The sequence below is a fragment of the Caretta caretta genome, chromosome 2 (genome assembly GCF_965140235.1).
Source record: "Caretta caretta isolate rCarCar2 chromosome 2, rCarCar1.hap1, whole genome shotgun sequence".
Taxonomy (NCBI): domain Eukaryota; kingdom Metazoa; phylum Chordata; order Testudines; family Cheloniidae; genus Caretta; species Caretta caretta.
The window spans coordinates 267,083,513-267,100,875 of record NC_134207.1 but is presented as its reverse complement, the minus strand read 5'-3'; the positions used below and the strand labels follow the sequence as shown (position 1 = coordinate 267,100,875).

Sequence of the window (17,363 nt, the reverse complement as noted above, 5' to 3'; positions counted from 1 at the left end):
TGGCAACCAGAGCCCCCATTAACTCCAGTGATCAGCTTTCGTTCAGGGACTGAACTGTGGAGGGAGAAGCCTGACTTTAGACACCTGGGTTGGAGCAAGCTGGTCCAGAGACGCCCTGCACCTACGGGGGGAGGGGGGGGAGGGAGAGAGAGAGAGAGTGTGTGTGTGTGTAGGGGGCATAAGTAAGGGCACAGTGAGGGCAGTGGCTTCAGCAGATGTTACTGAGCATGCTCAGTCTGTGTGAGCATGCTCAATACAAGCCAAACAGTTAAATCCGGGGGGGGGGGGAGCACATGACTCCCTCCCACCATGCCTCACCTCTGAGCTGGTCTTAGGGGCTATGAAAAGGCGTCTCCCCTGCCCTAGGCAACACTTCTGCAGGCATCCGCCCCGCCGTTAGGAACCATTTCCTGATACTCAGATGCCGTCCCCCTTTTCTTGGTGTAATCCTATTTCCTCCTGGGGAGACCCCCGCGGAGCACCCCGAAGAATCCCTCGCCCTCCTTGGTGTTCACAGCCTTCAGCCACTTGTAATCTCTGTGCTTAGCCTAGCCAGCCACGTTGTCTGGCCTGTAAATCCTTCAGCTGCTTGTCTCCGTCTCCCTGGGTGCTGTGGGCTGATGGACTCTTCCCTCCTGCTTGGTGACCTGGTGCCTAGGGAGCCCCCTGCGGTTTTGGCTTTGACTGCCCCTCTTTGCTTTGACTGCCTCTCTCTTATCCTGCAAATCCCTTTCCTACCCAGCTCTCGGCATGTCCTGCTGGCTTTTGCTGAGCTGGCCCCTAACTGGTGACATGGGTCCCGTTGCAGGTGCAACACCCAGGATTACATCTGGCACAAGGGGATTCGCTGCGAGTCCATCATCACCGACTTCCAGGTGATGTGCGTGGCCGTGGGCTCGGCGGCACTCGTGGTCCTGCTGCTCTTCATGATGACCGTCTTCTTCGCCAAGAAGCTCTACCTACTCAAGACTGAGAACAACAAGCTGCGCAAGACCAAGTGAGCGGCCTGGGGAGCGGGCAGGGTGCCTGGCGGGGAGGGCAGGGAGAGAGCCGCATGGGGAGAGGGCTGGCAGGATGCGGGAGGTAGTGGGAAGGAGCCCAGCTGGCAGCTCACAGGAGAGGGTCCATGTGCTAATCAGCTTGTACCATGCCCACCTGGGGCCCCACAGGAGCTGACCTGTCTGCTAGCTTAGAGGGAGTATGCTGGTCGGGAGAGCACATGCAGCTAACCTGGAGAGGGGCATCCACTTGTCTAACCCATGGGGAGTGGGAGGGTACCTGAGCACATGCCAACCGGCCCATGGGATGCCAGTGAAAAATGGAAGGGCACCTACCTGCTGTCCAAGGGGAGTGACTGCCTGCCAACCCCCAGGGGGCATTTCTGTCCCCTGGCCCTGCCAGCTGGGAGGTGACACTGTGGAACAAGAAAGCTGGCTGTTTTTAGGCCATCTCTGCTCCCACCTTTGGCCCAGTTGTCCCCAGTGTCCGTCCTGACCCACAGCGGTGGAGCAAAGGACTGGCATGTGTGCATACATGCCTTTCATCCAGCAAGGTCCCCACATGCCATGCACCTGCTGTTGAAGTGCAGCCACCTCTGGGGTGGGACACAGCAGTTATAGAAACAGTTATAGAGTCTGAGGCCAGAAGGGACCACCGGATCATCTCATCCGACCCCTGGTATGTCACAGGCCACCAGCACCGCCCTGCACCAGCACACTAAACCCAACCACCAAAGTATGGCAGCCCTAAGGACACGCCGCATGTGCCACAGGGGGACAACTGGCAAGCCGGAGGCGAGGTTGGACAGGGCACAGCAATACTGTGCTGCAGATTAGGACAGGAATGACACTGTCCTGTTGAAATGGCCGGGGCAAAATGTGAGGTTTGAATGTGGCCAGAGCCCTGTGGCTGACTCCCCTAGAACAGCCTGCAGCCAGCCAGTGTTTGGGCTGCATTGGAAACTCTTGGGGTGTTGGTACTTTCCGTGCTCCTGGGAACCCCTTTCCTAGTGAGGGATCAGTGTGAGCAGAGAGCAAGGCACTGCCCTGCGTCTGGCTTTCACAGCGTGTGCTGACTAAGCCCAGCTAAGGGGGTGCTTGAGCTGGGAAAGCCTAATCTGTGTTATAAGAAGCACACGGGGTCTTGTATAAGAGAGAAGGCAAATACGCCATAATTATTAAAAATACAACAGTTAGCCTATGCTTTTTCAGTCACACACACATACACAACGTGCACACAGTCCTGCCAGTTGATGTTTTTATAGTTACCAGTCTGTTGTAGCTCGAGTCAATCTAATGGCCAGTTAGATTGAACATGAGTGAGGAGCTGGGCTCTGTCGGTCGCGATCCGATACTCCGAGGTTTTGGCAGGACTGAACCCAGAGTTCCATGGCAAAACACCCCATCTTTATAGTTGTAAATTCCCATTTGAGTCCACACATTTTGCAATGTCATACTGTAATCATTAGTCCTTAAGTGGTGTTAATCTTGGGGTTTTCTGCTGTTATCATTTGATGGTTATTGTCGGGCTTCCCATCGTTATCTCCTATTTGTTGTCTTGCCTTCGGGGGTGCCTGCCTCACCTCTGAGGTTGTCAATGCTGCTAACATGTTTAGCATCGAATACAATGGATGTTTTCTGATTGTCTCCTGGTGTTTCCAAGTCTCTCACTTTTCTTGACCATCTGGACATTTGTAATGGCTTTCATACCTTATCTTTTCCTGATGCATGCATTCCTCATTCACACAAACAATCTCTCACAGAGAAGACAGCAGTATTTTATATTCAGCAGAATACATTGTAAATTAAACTTCACTAAATCTTGTGGTCAAAGTGTCGTCGCACAGCAGGGTGTAGGGAGCGTCTCAGTGCCCCAGTCCCATCAGGAGTCTATCGGGAATGGTGTCGCACAGCAGGGTGTAGGGAGCGTCCCCAGAGCCCCAGTCCGATCAGGAGTCTATCGGGAATGGTGTCGCACAGCAGGGTGTAGGGAACGTCCCAGTGCCCCAGTCCCATCAGGAGTCTATCGGGAATGGTGTCGCACAGCAGGGTGTAGGGAGCGTCCCCAGAGCCCCAGTCCGATCAGGAGTCTATCGGGAATGGTGTCGCACAGCAGGGTGTAGGGAACGTCCCAGTGCCCCAGTCCCATCAGGAGTCTATCGGGAATGGTGTCGCACAGCAGGGTGTAGGGAGGTCCCCAGTGCCCCAGTCCCATCAGGAGTCTATCGGGAATTGTGTCGCACAGCAGGGTGTAGGGTGGTCCCCAGAGTCCCGATCCCATCAGGAGTCTATCGGGAATGGTGTCGCATAGCAGGGTGTCAGGAGGTCCCCAGAGCCCCAGTCCCATCAGGAGTCTATCAGGAATGGTGTCACACAGCAGGGTGTAGGGAGCGCCCCAGTCCCATCAGGAGTCTATCGGGAATGGTGTTGCACAGCAGGGTGTAGGGAGCGTCCCAGAGCCCCAGTCCCATCAGGTGTCTCAGGAATGGTGTCGCACAGCAGGATGTCGGGAGGTCCCCAGAGCCCCAGTCCCATCAGGAGTCTATCGGGAATGGTGTCACACAGCAGGTTGTAGGGAGGTCCCCAGTGCTCTGATCCCATCAGGAGTCTATCGGGAAACACAGCAGGGTGTAGGGAACGTCCCAGAACCCCAGTCCCAGCTGCAGGCCCTTGCACTGTTTCCCCATGCAACATGCGTTCATCCACCCACCAAGGCATTCCCCAGGGCGCAGGAGGCAGTGGCTGGGTTGGTAGTGGTGCCGAGTAATGGGACAGCCCCATGAGATGCAGCATTGGGCTCCCGCCCGGCGCAGCTTCACACTCCAGAGCCCTGCAGAATCCCTGCCAGCGCCCGTGACTTATGCAGGGAGCCGGCGCGCTGGGCAGAGGGCTGTGTGGCCGGTGAGCTGGAACAGTTTCGTCCGTTGCTGTTATTCTCATCAGCTCGTAAATTTCCCGGGTGAAATCCCAGACCTGCGTAGCAGTAAGCGAGCCCCAGGAGCAGGCTCTTCCCCCTCACTGTGAACAGCCTCAGCAGGGAGGGCATTGGGATCAGGCAGGAGGCGTCGTGGGATGTCTCTGACTCCCTCTGGCTTGGGCTTGTGACCATCTCAGCAGGCTGAGGTCTCTGCTAATAAACAGAGTCTGGGTGGGAAACCTCCCAGAAAAACCCCAGTGGTGGGGGTGGGTCAAAAGGTGATGTACTTACCGCTGTCAGTACTGAAGCAATGCCCTGTCTGGTGCTAGGGGGCGCTATGCTGCGGGAGGTGCCGCCTTTTGAATCAGCCATGAAACAGGTGCTGACAATTTGTGACTATTGAAGATCCCTTGGCATTTTTTGGAAGAGTTGGGGTGTGACCCCCCCAGTGTCCTAGTCGGAGTCCAGTCTAGATAATTAGATTCTGCCTCTCTAAATCCTCTGGCAGTGTTAACTGGAGAAAGTATTCTTCACGTCTCGTGCCAGGCTGTTGGATAGTGTTGCTGTGTGCTGTTCATCAGCTGATGCCGCTCACCCCAGAGGTGGCTGCATTTCAGTGAGTGGGCGCTTTGGAGTCTTGAGCTGCAAGGCTTTATAGAAATGTCATTCATCACTGGTTTCAGAGGAACAGCCGTGTTAGTCTGTATTCGCAAAAAGAAAAGGAGTACTTGTGGCACCTTAGAGACTAACCAATTTATTTGAGCATGAGCTTTCGTGAGCCACAGCTCACTTCATCAGATGAAGTGAGCTGTGGCTCACAAAAGCTCATGCTCAAATAAATTGGTTAGTCTCTAAGGTGCCACAAGTACTCCTTTTCTTTCTTCATTCATCACTGTTACCCTGCAACATTTTTAATAATTTAACATTCTTTATAAACATTAACTAATTAATCTTCATGGCCCCCATGGGAGTTGGAAGTTATTAAACTTCTCTGGTCTAAATTATGCAGGAGATGAGATAAAGATGAGCCCGTCCGACCTTAAGATCTATGATTCCCAATGTTAAAGATGGAGAAACTGAGGCACAAGGCAGCAAAGACACTTCTGCAGCAGTTTGTGTCATCACTGGGCTTAGAACCCAGGAGTTCCTGACTCCCATTGTTGGGCTCAGACTTGTAGCCCACACTGCTGCTTGCTACTTGTCTCTTGGGCAAAGGGCTGTGTGCCAAGCCATACATCTGTTAGGGGTGGCTCTCAGCATGTGTTAGCAGGGTAAAGGGATGGGGCAGCCTTACCACTTCCCCAGCCCCAGTGAGTTCTGGAGCGCAGGAAAACAGCCTCCCCAAAAATGATCCCAGCTCCTCAAGAGAGACCCAACTGAGCTTTGCCTTTGCATGCCCAGACTGTAGATGCATGTTACTCTCTGCCCTGAAGAGACTGGAGAGGAACAAACTGAGCCAGCTGCTGGAGTCACCCCCTGATCCCGTGAGCATCCATTTGTTGGCTTTGTCGACCTCTGATTATACCCCCAAGCAGCGCGGTGCTGGAGTGCAAAGGCTCATAGAATCCCCACTGCCCGTGATGGACGAGCTCAGCTAGAAAAAAGAACAGGAGTACTTGTGAAGTGAGCTGTAGCTCGCGAAGGCTTATGCGCTAATAAATCTGTTAGTCTCTAAGGTGCCACAAGTCCTCCTTTTCTTTTTGCGGATACAGACTAACAAGGCTGCTACTCTGAAACCTGAGCTCAGCTAGATTCCCATCCCCCTGGGCCAGGCAGGAGGGCTCCCTAAGGAGTGGTTAATTAATGTTTGTAAAGTGCCTAGTGTCTTTATTAGGAAGTGCTTTGCACTGCCTGGTTTGAATGTCCCAAGCAATGGGGGGGGCTCACCTGACTTCCCCCGGGAGCCTATTCCACAGCCCAGTCTCGCCAGTCACGCCTCTCTCCTAACACTCGGCCTCATTTTTTCCCTTTCTTAATTTCATCCCATTGTTCCAGCTGGTGCCCCACAGCCCCTGCAGCCTGTTCATTAGGCCCTCTCCCTCCGTGGTGGGTGCACCCTGCAGGATCATGCAGGCTCTTCTCGTGCATTCCGCCAGGGCTACACTTCGTTAGCTCTACGTCCCAAAGAGCCCAGCAAACTCCGCAGTGCACAGGACATGTTAATTGCTTCAACCCTCCCAGAAATGCAGCCAGCTCTGGAGTGATGCCGAGTAGCTGTTAACAGCGCAGAGCAACATGGCACAACAGTGTAGCGCAGGCAGTGAAGAATTCAGCAGCGAGTGAATCACAATCCTTGGCGGTTCATTAGCACTCTTCACGTCTTCAGAGCACTTCACAGGCAGTAACCATTTTTGTAACCCCCATCACTGAGGTCATTAAAGATTATTCCCATTTTACAGATGGGGAAACTGAGGCATTGAGGGGACATGATTTACCTTAAAGCTATGAAGAGGGTCATTTTCAGAGCAAGGTTTAATCCGCACGATTTCCTAGCTCCATAGTCTTGTGAGCTAACCCCTCAGCCATGCTGACTCTCGGCTTGAAACACAAGAGGAGATTAAGAAGAGCGGGATATACATTTCTTCCATTTGAATTTAGCCAGGACATTCGGGGTTCTCACCCCAGCCCCTGCACAATGAGACCCAGGGTTATTAATGAGCAGAGATGGCCAGGCCCCTGGGTTTCTGACACTGTCCACAAAGTATCCGAAAGGCACGAGCTCACACGTGCTTGCCAGCCTGCACTCGGCTCCATGCTTATATGCACCCACCCTCTGCGACCCTTTGGGATGAGGTCCTGCTGCAAAGGTGGGTGGAGGTGGCATAGTGGGGGTGACCCTGGGGAACGGTATCCCCTCTCCCCACTGCAGGGAGCTGGCTGGCTGACTGGTGCCCATTCAGGGCTTGGGATTCTCGTTGGGATGAAAGAGGCTCTGTAAATTGGAGTTGCTCCTTTCAGATCTAAATCCAAGCTCTAAGGGAGCCCAGCTGCCGGGATCAGTGCCTAGCTGCTGCCCCTCTGATCCATGCCTGGGCAGCCTGGGAACGCCTTGGACTCTCCCGCTGAATGACTGGGGGGTCATGAGGCCAGCCTGCGGGTCAGCACATGCTTGCAGCATGTTTCTCTCATTCACCAGCACGAATGCAAATGAGTCAGGCCCCGGGCCCTGCCTGAATGCACAGCCACAAAGCGGGCATCCCTTCCGCCCCTCCTCCGGGGAGGCGAGGGAAAGAGCTTTGCAAAGCCCTCAGCAGCTGCTGCTCTGCATGGGGCTTCTTAGCCTGGCAGCAGCAGATGGTGTTTTGTCCGTTCCCAGGGCCAGGAGCCTCTGGGGGGAACCCGAAGGGACAGATTCCACCAGTCACCATCCCCTGGGCCTCAGGTCACCTGGGGGGGGGGGAGGAGGGGATGCTGGCCATCAGTCCAGCAGCTTCACCCTGGCTGCTTCGCCTTACCTGTGTGGACGTGCATGGAGGGGTATGCACCAGAGAGGGGTGTGTGCACGCTTGTGAGGGGTGGCACAGCAGGCGTGGAAGGAGTGTGCTATTGTCCGGGGGGGGGAGGGGTGCACACCAGTGTCCATGGAAGAGTGTGCAGTGGGGGGACATATGTCTACATCAGGGCAGCTGCCTGTTGAGTACCCCGCCTTGTGGCCAGAGGCAGTTTTGCAGCAGCCTGCCTCTGTTTCCCCTAAAGATCTCCACAGTCTTTCTCATGGCTTATAGCTCCCCTCCCCCCCCCCCCCCCCCGAAACTATTCAAAACAATTTGCAGGCCACAACACGAAGGGTCACACTCAGCTCTGGCTCTTCTGCCCCAGTCTGCTCCACACAAAGCGACCCCCCTCCCAGCGCTTTCTAGCCGGAGCTCGGCCTTCCGGCCTTCTCCTGCTGCCCACCACCCGCTGTTCTGAGGGAGAAGGCAGGCAGCAGATCTACTGCCCTTCTGCCGAGATCTCTTCCAGCTGGCCTGCCCCACCCTGTCCTGGGCCCTGAAAAGGAGGGTGTCCTGGGTTTTCCCATCCCACTACTAATTCCCCGGGGCTGCTTCCTCTCCTCCAGCTTCTGCCATTTCCTGAGCCATTGTTCGTTCTATTGTTCCTGGAACGGGTTCTTCTGGGCCTTTCTAGGCTTAAAGGGCCAGTGTGCCCATTACAGTGCCCATGAGCAGGTATAGGTGCACGCAGGTGCACGCCTGGTCTAATCGGTGGAGCTGTGCATGGGGCATAGCGTGTGTGGGGACACTAGTGTGTGCATGCAAGTGCAGCGATGCGTTCAAATTAACGTAGGATGGGGGGGGTGAGCATACGGGCATGCAGGCTGGCTTGGGAGGGTGCCAGGCGAATGAATGTGTGCAAATGGGAATAGAGGTAAGGGTGCAGACGAGTGTGTGTGTGTGTGTGTGAGAGTGTGCATGCATTTGTTCGTATACCAGTGTAGCTGTGTGCACAGGCCAGCATGTGTGAGTGTGACCGTGGCGAAGGTCCGCGTGGGCAGCGTGTGGGGACGGGACTCCAGGCGATGTCACTAACACGACCCCATCTCCGGCGCTGCCTGTCCCGCTCCCTGCTGTGAGGGGCGTGTCCCTGGCGTGAGGCGCCTCCTCGCTGGACGGTGCTGTCACTCAGTCCTCGCTAGCGTGCATGAAGCAAAGGCCTTTGGGAAGGTGCTGGGGGTGAGATGGGTGGAGGGCCAGGGCAGGAGGATGTGGGAGCTGGGCGTCGGAGGGGAGGGTTGATTGGCTTGGCATGTGCTCCTCGCTGTGTCGTGACTGTGTTCGTGGGGCCTGTTGACTAATAGCCACTGGCTAGCATGTACATATGTATTATCCTCATAATTCTTCCCACAGTATCTATATCCCAAGCATTTAAATATACATATTGTACTTATGGAGGCCCATTTGGCCTGCCACCTGTGTCATAATCCTGAACATTGATGCTAAGAATCCCATAATTCTTTGCATTGGCTGAGGTAGGCCTTGGCTTGACTGGATAGGCAAACTGTCGGTATCAGGACAGCTGATTATGTCTTCAGAACAACAGGAAAGAAGCTGCCCACACAGACCACGGTGGTGCTTTCATCCCCCATAGCACCTGTAATGTATGTATGCGACACAAAGCTAAAGGTACGTCCCCCCTGGGATACATGGGGCACACCAGGCTACCAGCACAAACATGGCGAAAGCTGACTAACTGAATGACGGATGCGGTACCTTTTCCTAGTAAACAAGTAGGGTCTGAAAGGCTGGCTTCAGGGCGTGGCTTTGGGCAGCCTGCCTTCGCCGTAAGGTGAATGGAACGTCACTGCATGGGACGGCTCTTCCGGGGCCCGTATCGCGTAGAACCTTTTCCCTGTACCATACTAATCAGTGTGATATTTGGTCTCTTGAGTATATTTCCTAACCGAAGTGTGGCCAAGCAATTGACTGTACAACTGATCACCAGGCTGCTGACCTCTCTCCGTTTGTGTCTCCTCTCCCCGCTGGCAGGTACCGAACGCCGTCTGAGCTCCACAATGATAACTTTTCCCTGTCCACGATTGCCGAGGGCTCCCATCCAAATGTAAGGAAACTTTGCAACACCCCATGTAACCTCTCCCCTCATGCCCGTGCATTGGCTTACTATGATAACGTTATCTGTCAGGTAACTCGTCTTCTTCATGTCTCCGTCTTCTGCATGCCTCTCCCTCCCCACAGCCTGCACTGGCCAGGGGCTGCTTCAGAGCGCACATGCAGAGCCATGGCACAGAGATCGGGGGCCCTGCGGCTAGTGGTGCCAATAGGCTGGCACTGGATGGGGCTGTGATGAAACCCCCTTGCCCATCTGCACAGGCCTGGCCCTGGGAGCAGTGCAGAGGGGAGCAGAGGTGTAGGTGACTCCCAGGCCCCTGTGATAGGCTGCCCAGCAGGACGTGGCAACATGGCATGGACTGTAACCCCACCCATGAGTGTTGGGAGCCCGGGCAGGAGCCTGCAAGGCAGGACAGAGGGTGGGAGCCAGGAGGAGTTTCAGGTTTGAGGAGAGGGCATGCAGGGGCTGAAGATGTTCGAGGTTCATGCAGTAAGGAGGGAGCCAGCAACATGGAGTGGCCGTGGGGAGGGAATGCAGAGTTCAGAGCCCTGAGGGGGGGGAAAGGGTTTGCCAAGGGTGGTTACTGGCTCCAGGGGGGCTGTCCAGCAGGCCGGGGCCATGGACTCACTCTGGGGACCCTGACACAGACATGGGTCTGAGTGGGGCTGCCACCTGCTGAGGTTTTCCCAGGACTGCCCTGGGCAGTGTGGAAGGGTGCTCAGCACCCACTGCCTGCCAGCCAGCCAGCCAGTGTTGTGGGCTTGGGACCATCCCAGCTCTCCCGGTACTTCGTACCTCAGAGGTGGCAGCCGTAAGCCCGAGTGAAGCCGCCAGGTGGAACGTCCTGCTCTCCCTCCCGCCTTCTCACTGGCCCCTCTCCTGGGGCAAAACCCAGCACAGCGATGGAGGGAGTGGGGAGAAATCCCCATTTCCCCACCCCTGTTCCCTGACACTGAGCGAGGCCCCTGATCTGCACAGGCTCTGGGAGCTCGCCCTGCTGGAGCGGGACCCCCTGCTCGGCCTGCGCCTCGCACTCTGAAGCAGCCTGTCCAGTCAGCCAGTCCAGTCAGCGTCTCCCCCTGTTGCTCACTTCGGCTTCTTCCCCTGCCCTCCCTCTGTCGTGTCCATGCTCACGTGGGAGGGCTGTGCTGGCCTGGGTGGCAGGACGACATGGCTCGTCTGTGTGCGTCTCTGTGTGTCTGTGTGTGTCACTCTCTCCAGCAAAGTGCAGTGGAGCCTGTGAGGGTCTGAGGCTCTGTCTGGGGCAAACCCTATCCCATGTCTCGGGACCTCGCTGGCTGTGTCATGGGGGGTGGACCCTGAGAAAGGGACAAAGTCCCCAAGGCATGGGCGGGGGGGACTCTGAGCCTTGGGTGTTGTACATGGAAACAGGGTCTCAAGCCCTCAAATGGGCAACACAAAGCCCTGAAATGGGAGAGGCTGAGCTGACTCATGACACGGGAGATGCTGTGGGACCCAGCACCCCCAACTGTGGGGCATTGTGGGAACCATGCCCTGAACTGCAAGGCATTGTGGGACCCTCTGTGTGTGGGACACTGTGCCCCCAACCGTAGGACTTTGTGGGACCCTCTGAGTGCGAGATATTGAGGGACCCTGTGTCACCATGGGTGGGACATTGCAGGGTCCTGCCCCTCCATATCTGGGATGATGTGGGTCACTGATCCCTGAAATCCAGGGAGCATTTTGCCCCCACGCCCTTTCTCTGCCCTCCCTCTGGTTCCCTCCCTCTCTCTCCCATTTCCCCGGTGCCCCCCGCTCAGAGCAAGCAGGATGCCTTGGGGAGTGAGTGGTGCTGACGCAGCAGCATGAGAGCAGGAGGCAGCCAGACAGGACACAGCCAAGGGCAGGGTGCCTGAGAGCTCCTGCATGCCCCCCTCCAATTTCCCAGTAAAGGTGTCTTACTTCAGGAGGCCACTCTTGGCCTGTCCACCTGGGCCCAATGGGTTTGCACCCTGCTGTATCCTCCAGAGGCTGTGCTTCCTCTCTGTGCCTGACCAGGGGCACCACCGAGCTCCTTACTCCCTATCAAAAAGGGAGCCAAAGAAGCAAGCTGCAGAGCATGCTCAGCTAAGGGCAAGTACAGGACAGATGCTCACCCAGAGCTTCCCCTTTGCCTCTCGGTAGGAAGGTGTTGTAAGGTTAGGACATGGGTGCGGAGAATGCCACCATTGGGGGCTAAAACTAACCTGTTATCTGTAGGTCTCCTCTTCCCATCCCCTGACTCACACCTGAAAGTGAGCATTGAGACACAAGCCAAAGTCTCTGGAGCCCTGGGCAGCACGGATCGCAGGGGCAGCCACAGTGCCAGAGCGTGCACCGTGCTTTAGACAAGACTCAGTGAGAGACCGCCGCAGAGAGCGGGTGACAATAGGAGAGGAGGACAAGGGTGAGCTGCAGCGTTTACTGCGATTAATCTAGCTCTTCTAACGATCTGAAGCTTTGGGTAGGACAGAGAATGATGCTCACTCTTCTATAGCTCCCTTCACTGGGGATCTCAAAGCACTTGGCACACACTCCCAAACCACCCCTGAGAAGAAGGGGATGGATATACATGGATCACTTTACCCACCACTGAAATGCAGCCCTTTCTGGGGTGGATCCCGGCACTTGATTGACAGTGCACAGTAACACTGTGCAGTGCAGCTATTTGAGACTAGAAAGTGCAGTGACCCCTCTGGCTGATATTGGAACAGCACTGCTAGATTTCAGTCCATGGGGGTTTGCACTTAACCTCCAGAGCTCAAAAGCACTTCCCCACAGTTGGAATGATATTGCCTTATGTTTCAGAGGGGGAAAATCAGAAACAGAGAGAAGCCAAGTGACTTGCCCAAGGTCATGACGGGAGGCCAGTATCAGGGTTGGGACAAGAACCCAACTCTCCTTATCTCTCACCCCTCTCAACCACAACTGGCCTTCCTGGGTCCATAGCCATTAATCTCCCTGTCATTAGGGCTATGTACTAACCCGCTGAGCTGAGTGGTTCACAGGGGGCAGGGAGGAGAGGTCCTGAGGGCTCCCTTAGAGAAATGAAGGAGCCATTCATTTCCCCACTCCAGGGTGGAAGACATTGGCCACATCTTGAGAAATATGAGAGAAACTTAGCAGCACTAATATATGGGCCATTTGGCATCTGGATTTGTGAGGCTGGGGGACTATCAACCATCAGTATAATCAAGTCTTCTGTCTTCCCCACCTCCCCTGGCTGGACCCATTGCTTCCCAGCTCCATCAGCTGCCTAAGTTGGCTGGGTAAGGAGCTGTGAATGGGAGATGGCCCCCTTCTCCTGACTGCTCTGCAGATCAGCATCCTTCCTGGTCACTGTTACATCCCATGGGCTTGCTCCTGTGTGATGGGAGTTTGGCTCAGCGGAGAGGAAGGAGTGCAAGGATCAGACCTGTTCCAGCACCTCCCAGGTGTCTTTTCCAAACTCCCTGCTCTGGCTTTGAGCTGTTCATTTGCTTTCTTTCCCTTCTCACCAACACAAACAAAGTCTTGCAGCAACGGCAGACTGGATGGCTTCAAGGACTGGTTCCAGATGATGGCACCTTCCCCTTCTAGGGCCTGGCTTTGAATCCGGTCTAATGGCCTGTGGGAAGCAGGCTGGGGGGTGTTTGGGTTTCCCCATCTCAGAATCACCACCACAGCTCACCATAGGTTTGAACTGGCCCAGAGTGAGGCTGAGGCAGGCAGACTGGCAAAGTGAGGTGTGTGAGAGGTTAGGGGGCTTGCTGGGTGAGAGTCTCTGGCCTGTGTTATATAGGAGGACAGACCAGATTATCACAGTGGTCCCCTCAACCTTAAAATGTATGACTCTTCCACTGAAGCTGTCCAGGCTGTACTTGTCCTGTGCACACAGAGGGGAGTTCAGTCTCCAGGGATATTACCACGCTCAGCTAAATGGGGGAGAAATTGGTAAGGAGAAACTGGCCTAAAGATGAGTATTTTGTGACATGGGAGCTACCACTGGACAGATCTGATCAGGTTGGAGCACTTGGAGTCTCAGAATTTGTATCTCTTCGCCTCTCGTCGCACAGCTACATAAACACAGTTACTCAATGTGCAAAGCATCAATGATTGGGATGGAATTTAATTAAGCCTGCTGGTTGAACGTGCTACTTTGAGTGTGTCACGTGATTAGCTAACCCTTCTCTGGGGTCTTGGCACGCAGCCAGTTTCTCAGCGTAGCACCCGCTAATAGATACGAATTCATTATTTGTTTTTTTCATCTGCAATATGTTGGATACTAAAATACTGCAAGGAGCCTGCAACTGCCTACACCTTCATTGAGCTGCCTGTCATGGCCACACAGAACTTCGCAGCAGCACTGGGGACAGAGCTCCTCCTCCTCCAAAAGCATAGGCTCCAAGGAGAATCTCCTTTACCTGCTAGAAGTATAGCACCTATGACACACAGCAAAGCAGTACTGATTCCATCCAGTAAAGGGCAGTGCTGCAAATACGGTATTGACCTTTCACAGGGCTGGACTCATGTCAGCCTCTAGTGGCTGGAGGTCTGGAAGCGATGTTAGTTGCTACTAATGGCCTTCTCCCTTTAGTTCAAGTGAGCAGTCCAGAATGCCTTTCGATCCAAAGCTACCAGCTCATGCCTTACTAGAGGCAGATTCCTCCTGATTTCTGGAGTGATTCAGGGCACCATGCTCATGTAGAGGTAGCAACCTTTCCGTCAATGGACTTGATTCATTGTCTGTAGAATTATTATTATATGGAGTGTAGACTAATCCCCCAAATCCCCGAGGGAAATGATGGTGCAATGGTTGGGCAGCACAGCAGAGAGGCAGGATGGTAACATGTCAGCGCGGCAGGGTCAGCCGTTAAAATCTCTGTATCCAAGGGAGGCAGGGGGTGGAAAAGCAGAGGCTGTTGCAAATGGGAGTGGAGGGAGCGGGGCAGAGTGGGGCTGAAAGGCTGTGGGAGGCAGGACTGGCACAGCAGGTGGTGCTGTGGGTCAGGAGTGAGGAGCCTCGGCAGAGCTGGGGAAGGACCCAGAAGTGGAAGAGCAGAAGGGCTGCCGGTTAGGAGCGAGGCGCATGGGCAGAGGTACGAGCTAGCCCAGAGCTGCTGGAGGCTATGCCAGGCCCCAGGGGAAGCCCTCTACAACATTCATGTAATAATGTAGATTTTACAGCCCAGAGGGACTCCCGGTGTGGCAGCAATATGCAAAGGGCATCTGAAGGGGCTTGAGCAAGATGGTTAGGCTCTGCTGTTTGGGGCACCCAGAAAGATCCCCAGGAGCTCTTCATGCTCCCTCCGAAACAGCAGCTCCCTCCCGAACACCCGGCTCACAGCCCGCCAGAAGCCTTGCCTGCACCATCCACAATGCTGGGGCCAAGCCGAAGAAGCTCCCCCAAGACCAAGGGGCTGGTGAGGAACCCTGGCCGGCTCCAATGAGGGTGTGGCATTGGAGTATTTCTCAGCAGTGATTATTTTTTTTGAAGAACATAAGAACGGCCAGACTGGGTCAGACCAAAGGTCCGTCTAGCCCAGTACCTTGTCTTCTGACAGTGGCCAGGGCCAGGTGCCCCAGAGGGAATGAACAGAACAGCCAATCAAGTGATCCATCCCCTGCCGCTCGTTCCCAGCTTCTGCCAGACAGAGGCTAGGGACACCATCCCTGCCCATCCTGGCTACTAGCCATTGATGGACCTATCCTCCATGAACTCATCTAGTTTTTTTTAACGCTGTTATAGTCTTGGCCTTCACAACATCCTCTGGCAAGGAGTTCCACAGCTTGACTGCGTTGTGTGAAAAAATACTTCCTTTTGTTTCTTTTAAATTTGCTGCCTAGGAATATCATTGGGTGACCCCTAGTTCGTGTGTTACAAGAAGGAGTAAATAATACTTATTTACTTTCTCCACACGAGTCATGATTTCATAGACCTCTATCATATCCCCCCTTAGTCGTCTCTTTTCCAAGATGAAAAGTCCCAGTATTATTAATCTCTCCTCAAACAGAAGCTGTTCCATACCCCTAATCATTTATGTTGCCCTTTTCTGAACCTTTCCCAATTCCAGTATAAGAAGGGGGTGAAGGATGGTGTACAATGCCGGGTCTGGGAATCAAGGCTTCCAGGTTCTATTCCTGGTTCTGCCACTGACCTGCCGAGTGACTCTGCCTCAGTGTCCTCATCTGTAAAAGATTAAGGTGATGACACTGGCGACCTGTCTCATCAGAGATTTAATTCCTGTGGCTTACCTAGCAGTACCAATTCGTGCAGGGGCAGATACGTTCATTGTTAGTCCCTCTCCGCACTTCGTAAAGGGCTTTGACATTTGCAGGTGGAAAGGGCTCAGTATGATTGTTCATTCGGGGCTGCAGCATCCTAAATCTTACCTCCCCCCGAAGGATGAGTGAGTGTGTGTGTGTGTGTGTGTGTGTGTCGAGGGGGACACAATTCCCCAGCCCTGCCTCTCACCTTCTCGAAACTGAACCCAGCTCAGGCAGTCTCCATTGCTGTGACAGGATGCATGACGGCAGCGGGCCCCTAAGGCAGGCAGGGTCCTTTGTATATGCTCCGTGGCTTTCAGCGCTGAGAGCAAAGCCATGTCGTAATTCATTGAGAGCAGATTTAAGTCATTGTGGGTTTGTTTCAAAGCTGAGTCACGGGGTCTCGTGGTACTACACGTCCGAGAGGATGGCAGGCGGGATGAGCTTGGGTGACAGGCCGGCTGAGAGCCTTCTACAGTAATTCACAGCGAGGGAGCCCCTCTGCTCCAACTTGTGGCGGTGTTACTCCTGTGTGATCACCCCCTGCTTTCTCAGTGCTCTGCTACTAAAGAGGGGCAGGGTTTCTCTGGCCTCCATCAGAGCCCCCTCTGTAACCTCCCTTCTCCCTTCTATTTTCCCCTCCTTCTTTTCTAGGATGACCCCAATGCTCCCCACAAACCGCAGGACTCTCTGAAATCCTGCATGAAAGAAGAGGAATCATTTAATATTCAGAACTCCATGTCACCCAAGCATGATAATGGGAAGGGCGAACAGGATGAGTCTGGTGTGAACTGTCTGCAGAACAACTTGACATGAAGGAAACTGAAAGGAGGAGAGAGAGAGCACACTCCATTTCCTGTTGTACAACTCTCATTTCTAGTAACTGTTTGTCATATTTTTTTCCCCTGGCTCCCTGGCATGCTGTGGTGTATTTTGTACAGAGAAAAAATAATACAAAAGAAGAATCAAAATGCTCTTCTGATGAATTGTGTCCATTGGGTTGTCTGGTATGTGGCCTGTCTGTATATTGCTGGGGTTAGTTCCACGGCTGTGATTTCTAAACCTTTGCTGTTACTCAACTGACATTTTTTGTACTTTTACCCAACTTTTTTTGAAATACGAGTTAAAAACAAAAAAAAGAAAGATCTTGAAATAAAACATTTTTTTAAAGTTAAACCACGTGGTTGCCTCTTGCTGTTGTGTGGGCGCACCAGATTGTAATTCCTGGTGCAGAGATAGAAAAGGTCAGATAGGTCATTGATAGGCCAAGATCGGCTCCTGTTTCCAAGGGGCTGCCCATTTCAGCGCTCAGCACGTTTCGATTGCTCATCACAAGCAACCATTGTAAATGTAGCCCTTGGTGCTATTTGCATATCGACCGTGATAGCTCTGAATATATTTGTAAGTATTCGCCAAATGGATTATGGGTGATAACCCGCACCCATCCATAGATCCAGCAGAAAGTCTGGGCAGCACTGAAGTCCTCAAAGTAGTGGTGCATTGATCTTGAATTGCACCTGATTTGAAAAAACGTTAGTGCATGGATTGGCAGCAAGCTGTTCACTGCATCTAGTTGCTATCCAGTAGTCATGGGCTGTGCTAACCCAGTTAAGTCACATTATATTGTTTCTGCC

The 17,363-nt window shown here is 53.9% G+C and overlaps 1 protein-coding gene across 1 annotated transcript in view; it reads left to right on the top strand.

The window, feature by feature from the left end:
* CSPG5 (chondroitin sulfate proteoglycan 5) overlaps positions 1–16,905 on the top strand; it is a 35,624-nt gene extending 18,719 nt beyond the window's left edge. Inside the window, exons 3-5 of the mRNA XM_048837296.2 lie at positions 809–997; positions 9,402–9,474; positions 16,384–16,905. Coding sequence (XP_048693253.2) covers positions 809–997; positions 9,402–9,474; positions 16,384–16,545 — 424 coding nt within the window. The 3' untranslated portion in view covers positions 16,546–16,905. The remainder of the gene's footprint in view (positions 1–808; positions 998–9,401; positions 9,475–16,383) is intronic.
* The last annotated feature ends 458 nt before the right edge of the window (positions 16,906–17,363 follow it).